This window comes from Triticum dicoccoides, chromosome 4A (assembly GCF_002162155.2).
Source record: "Triticum dicoccoides isolate Atlit2015 ecotype Zavitan chromosome 4A, WEW_v2.0, whole genome shotgun sequence".
Classification (NCBI taxonomy): domain Eukaryota; kingdom Viridiplantae; phylum Streptophyta; class Magnoliopsida; order Poales; family Poaceae; genus Triticum; species Triticum dicoccoides.
The window spans coordinates 512,822,735-512,828,530 of record NC_041386.1 but is presented as its reverse complement, the minus strand read 5'-3'; the positions used below and the strand labels follow the sequence as shown (position 1 = coordinate 512,828,530).

At 47.0% G+C, this 5,796-nt stretch overlaps 1 protein-coding gene across 1 annotated transcript; it reads right to left on the bottom strand.

Annotated features, from left to right (window-relative positions):
- Window positions 1–3,634: 3,634 nt before the first annotated feature.
- Window positions 3,635–4,966, bottom strand: LOC119289035 (sphinganine C4-monooxygenase 1-like). The gene is made up of 2 exons (XM_037568474.1): window positions 4,641–4,966; window positions 3,635–4,553 (listed from the first exon to the last, which is right to left on the bottom strand). The coding sequence occupies exons 1-2, from the start codon at window positions 4,872–4,874 to the stop codon at window positions 3,972–3,974; spliced, it is 816 nt and encodes a 271-aa protein (XP_037424371.1). The 5' UTR covers window positions 4,875–4,966; the 3' UTR covers window positions 3,635–3,971.
- Between the last annotated feature and the right edge of the window lie 830 nt (window positions 4,967–5,796).

Below are 5,796 nucleotides of genomic sequence, written 5' to 3'. Positions count from 1 at the left end.
TTAAGTTTTCACATTTTGGTCCTCTGTTCAACATGCCATAACTTCTCATCCGCTGCTCCATTTTGCATGCATGAGATATCAAATTGTTCGTCTCGATGTGCTCTTCATTTTGTTCCATTGCACCATGCTTGTTTGAGTCCATCTTGATGCCCTAATTAATGTTGCAAGAGTGCTTCATAATGTTAGGTGCTGATTCTTATCAGTTTATGAGCATTTGTCATTTTTGCCATGATTAATATGTGCTGCATATGAACATGAGCTCTACATGTGTTTTGGGCTATGCCATGCCATCTTTACAGAGGTGTATGCCATGTATTTTTGTGATCAATGTGGTGACTAGCACATGCATGCAAAGTAGCTCTCGTGATGTTGCTGATTTCAGGGACTTAGAATTCTTCTAAGTCATTTCCCTGATGTTATTTTTATGTCATGTATTTATGTTGCTACAGAGTGATCCATTTCTCTTTTGAGCATGTTCAGTAAGAATGATTTGGGCATATGGTTATGCTCTATCCATCCATGTCTTTGTTTGCAATTATGGAGTACCCTGGCATGACTCAATCTTACTCTACTTTTGCTATAAAATGTTCCTGGCAGATTGTTTACGTGTTAATCAATTTTGCCAAGGTTGTTGTAGTTCATCCATGCATGCTATGAGATTGTTCTTGCCATGTTTAGCCTCTTCATCATGTCTTCTTGCTGGGTGTATGCTTAGTTTGTCATGCAATGCCTTGTGGTGAGTGCATCGAGATCGTAAATATGCCTTCGTAATTCTGTTTATGCCATGTCCGGTTTTCTGCTAAGTCTGAATCTGTTAACGAAACTTGCTATGTTTACATGGGTGCCATCATATTTTCTGATCCTTTTTGGCTTATGGTCAGTAAGAGACTTTTGTTATATGCTTTGAGTAGATTCATGCCATGCCTTGTATTGCTATGTTCTGATCCTGTAGCATGTTGTTATCTTGCTCTAAACATTGCTTCCGGATGTTAATTCCTGGCATGTTATTTTCACTAAGTCTGAGATGCTATTATCTTTTGCATTTTTGCCATGCTTGTTTGAACCTGCTCTTGTGTGATTTAGCCATAGCTCAGTGTTCATCTTTTGTCAAGCATCTTGAGTATATCACTTTCATGTGCTTTGTTGCTATGTTGGAGTGCAGTAGCTTAGTTTTTTGTTACATTCTAGGTGGCATCGTGTTGTTAATCGCAGAATTGTGCCATTATTGTTTTGCTTGCCATTTGCAAACCGTGCATCCGTTTCCGGTGATCTTTATATCGATTTCGACCGAAATCAACTCATCTTTCCAGCGGCACGCTTGGTTTGCAAGTTGAGGCCTAGTTCCATCTTTTCCTTCCGGAGCACGCATATGCATTGCATATCACATCCCGCATATCATGCCATGTTTTGCATCATGTTGCTTGCGCATTGCACCGTGGTTGATTGTGGTTTCCTTTGCTTGTGTTCTTGCCTTGGGTAGAGCCGGGAGACGAGTTCATGTTCGAGGAACCCGTTGAGTTCGTTTACGAGGATCAAGCTTTCGTCTTCTCGGAGAACTTTGCAGGCAAGATGACCATACCCTCGAAATCACTTCTATCTTTGCTTGATAGTTGTTCGCTCTTTTGCTATGCCGCGATACCTACCACTTGCTATATCATGCCTCCCATATTGCCATGTCAAGCCTCTAACACACCTTTCCTAGCAACCCGTTGTTTGGCTATGTTACCGCTTTGCTCGGCCCCTCTTATAGCGTTGCTAGTTGCAGGTGAAGATGGAGTTCGTTCCATGTTGGAACATGAATTTTGTTCGGGATATCACAATATCTCTTATTTAATTAATGCATCTATATACTTGGTAAAGGGTGGAAGGCTCGGCCTTATGCCTGGTGTTTTTTTCCACTCTTGCCGCTCTAGTTTCCGTCATACCGGTGTTATGTTCCTTGATTTTGTGTTCCTTCCGCGGTTGGGTTATAATGGGAACCCCTTAACAGTTCGCCTTGAATAAAACTCCTCCAGCAAGGCCCAACCTTGGTTTTACCATTTGCCACCTAAGCTTTTTTCCCTTGGGTTCTGCAGACTTAAGGGTCATCTTTATTTTAAACCCCCGGGCCAGTGCTCCTCTGAGTGTTGGTCCAACCTGTCAGCCGCCGGTGGCCACCAGGGGCAACTCTGGGTTGGCCTACCGGAAGTTTGGACAGTCCGGTGTGCCCTGAGAACGAGATATGTGCAGCTCCTATCGGGATTTGTCGGCACATCCGGACGGCTTTGTTGGTCTTGTTTTACCATTGTCGAAATGTCTTGTAACCGGAATTCTGAGTCTGATCGGGTCTTCCTGGGAGAAGGAATATCCTTCGTTGACCGTGAGAGCTTGTGATGGACTAAGTTGGGACACCCCTGCAGGGTTTTGAACTTTCGAAAGCCGTGCCCGCGGTTATGGGCAGATGGGAATTTGTTAATGTCCGGTTGTAGAGAACTTGACACTTGACTTAAATTAAAATGCATCAACCGCGTGTGTAGCCGTGATGGTCTCTTTCCGGCGGAGTCCGGGAAGTGAACACGGTTTTCGTGTTATGCTTGAACGTAAGTAGTTTCAGGATCACTTCTTGATCACTTCTAGATCACGACCGTGCTTTGCTTCTCTTCTCGCTCTCATTTGCGTAAGTTAGCCACCATATATGCTAGTGCTTGCTGCAGCTCCACCTCACTACTTTTCCTACCCATAAGCTTAAATAGTCTTGATCGCGATGGTGTGAGATTGCTGAGTCCCCGTGACTCACAGATTACTTCCAAACCAGTTGCAGGTGCCGATGCTACCAGTGCAGGTGACGCAATCGAGCTCAAGGAGGAGCTCGATGAAGATCGTGTTCGTTGTGTTGTTTCGTTTTCAGTTGATCAATAGTGGAGCCCAGTCGGGGCGACGGGGGATCTATGCATTAGTGGTGGTCTTCTTTTATTTTGGTTTCGTAGTCGGACCTTGATTGTATTCTGGATGATGTAATGCTATATTTGTGTATTGTCTGAAGTGACGATTGTAAGCCAACTCTTTATCCGTCTCTTATTCAGTACATGGGATGTGTAAAGATTATCCCTCTTGTGACATGCCTACAATGCGGTTATGCCTCTAAGTCGTGCTCCAACACGTGGGAGATATAGCCGCATCGTGGGTGTTACAGGGGGCTTTGCGGGCGTGTGTAAATGTGTCTTTATGGGCTAACGGGTTTGAATTAAGTGTGTTCGAATGGTGGTACGTAACGGCCCTTTACAAATTTGACTAAGATCCAGAATGAAATCAATAAAATTTTCAGAAGTTGGAACAAAAACGAAATGAAAAACAGCCAACTGAGTGTTCTCTCATGTATATCCAAATTCTGATGTGCATCAACTGAGTATTCTATCATGGAGTACTGTAAAAGGACTCATAACGAGTGTTCTCTCATGTATAACCAAATTCTGAGAATCAACCAACAACGTACATATCCAAACAACAATCTGAAATGTGAAGTTGTTTGATTCCATGAGCAACTCCAACCGTCAACCAAATAATAGAAATTGAATCATAAGCAGATTTCCCTTTGCTTAGGTTCGATTGGAATTTGCTCCGAGCTCCGCTGACCGATTCAATTCAAACAGAACTCTATGTTTTTTCTAGCAGATTGAGACTTCTACACTTTATTGAATGGAATATAATACATAGAGTGACTCAAAACAAAACAAAAAATACTGAGCACATGCGTGCTATGGTCGGCACTCGGCGCAGCGAGCAAATAGTTTGACCGGCTCACGTCTACCCGCTGACTTCAACACGCACATCTCACTGGCTGCTTCTACTCCAGTTTTGTAGCTGCATGCATGCAAGCCACACGTACGTACACATGCAACTTGCTTGCTTATTGACTAATCTACATATAATTATACTCATTAGTACTAGGAGTAATACGTAGTAACTGCATGCCTGATCGAGCATGCCGTTAACTAATTAGTTGCCTTGGTAGGCGGCAGGGGCTTGAGCACGAGGCCGTCGCCGCCCGGCCTCTCCTCGACGGCGTAGGGCATGTGTGTCCCGAACACATGGTCCCACGTCACGAAGAAGAGGTCGGAGAAGTTGTACCGGACGCCGCGCGGCATGTGGTGCACGCCGTGGTACGCGGCGCCGTTCCAGACGGACTGCAGGCGGCGCGGCAGCAGGCACACGCCGCAGTGGTTGTCGATGGCCTTCACGGTGCAGAGGGTGAGGAAGACGGCCGTGGCGCGCGGCGAATGCGGCGACAGGCCGGTGACGAGGACGGCGAGCGAGGCGCCGGCCGTGTCGGCGATGAGGACCTCGATCGGGTGGCCGTAGATGGCGCCGAACGCGTAGGGCACCACGATGCGGTGGTGCCACGAGTGGAGGTGCCGGTAAATGAACCGGTTGATGTGCGCCAGCCGGTGCCACGCGTACCGGTACGCGTCGAACACCAGCACAGCCACCGCGATCCGGGCCGCCGCCGTCAGGTACGCCTCCGCCCGTGAGCCGCCAGCGGCCTTGGACGCCGTCGCTCCTCTTCCTCCCGTAACCTGTGTATGTATAAGCTCGACGGTCAGCGGGTGCACAAATTAACGACGTGCATGCATGCATGTATAAATAAGATCAGTAGTACGTACCATGGCGAGCACGGCGAGGGCGGCGAGCTGCATGAGGTGCTGCATGAGGACGTTGAGGATGACGGCGCGCTTGGACACCATGTTCTTGCGGTCCTCCTCGTCCTTGGTGTTGAGCCTGTACTTGTCCATGAGCCGCGAATGCCCCAGCGCCGTGTGCACGCCGGCGTAGGCCCAGTACACGGCGATGGGCACGACGGCGGCCACGGTTTCCTCAGAGACCCTCGGCATCTCCATCTCAACAAGCCTCTTCGATCGATCACCGACGTACGTGCCTTTCGTGCGTGTAGGTGTGTGCTAACTGCAGACGACGTACTGTCTTGTGTCGATCTTGTGGCTGTGTGAGTAAACCTTAGCGCGATTTCCCTTGCTTATATACACCCAAGAAGTGAGAAGCCACGTGCGTGCGTGCGTGCGTGCATGCATGGCAGGGTTGAGGAATCAGGCCGTTTGACCGTGCAAGTCGTGGTTTGTGGTTGCCATGTTTGATTGTCGTCGTGGTGGTGTACATGTTTGACGGCGACGTATGTGGGACGTGGATCGGCTTGGAAGCGTGGAGCCCAACGGATTTGTCAAGTCAGTCCGTCGCTCGATCCCATCCCGCCGCCGGCCAGCAGCGACGGTTTCAAAGCCTTCCTTCCTCGCTCTACATACGGAGTTACCATTATTGACTCTTCATCAAATCTTCCAGATATCGCCGCGAGCCGAATTGCTTTCAACCATGTGAGTGTATTTTGTTGTACGTATATAGGAAGAATTTTAAGGGCTGCATGCAGAAATATGGACGTCAGACATGACACCGTTTGTCTTTTCTAGTACTACTAGTATTTTTTTTCTAGTAATACGTGTCTCATTAATAACATAATGATTTAATTACAAGCCAAGTAAACATCTACCTTCGTTCCTAAATACTTGTCTTTCTAGGCATTTCAACAAATGACTACATACGGAGCAAAATGAGTGAATCTACACTTTAAAATATGTCTACATGCATCCGCATGTAATAGTCATTTGAAATGTCTAGAAAGACAAATATTTAGGAACGGAGGGTATATTACAGGACTGAAAAAATAGAATAATCCTATGCAAAAAAACCAGCGCCTGGCCCTCTCCACTAAGGAAAAAGAGACAGATCACCTCTTCATCCGAGCTCGACGCG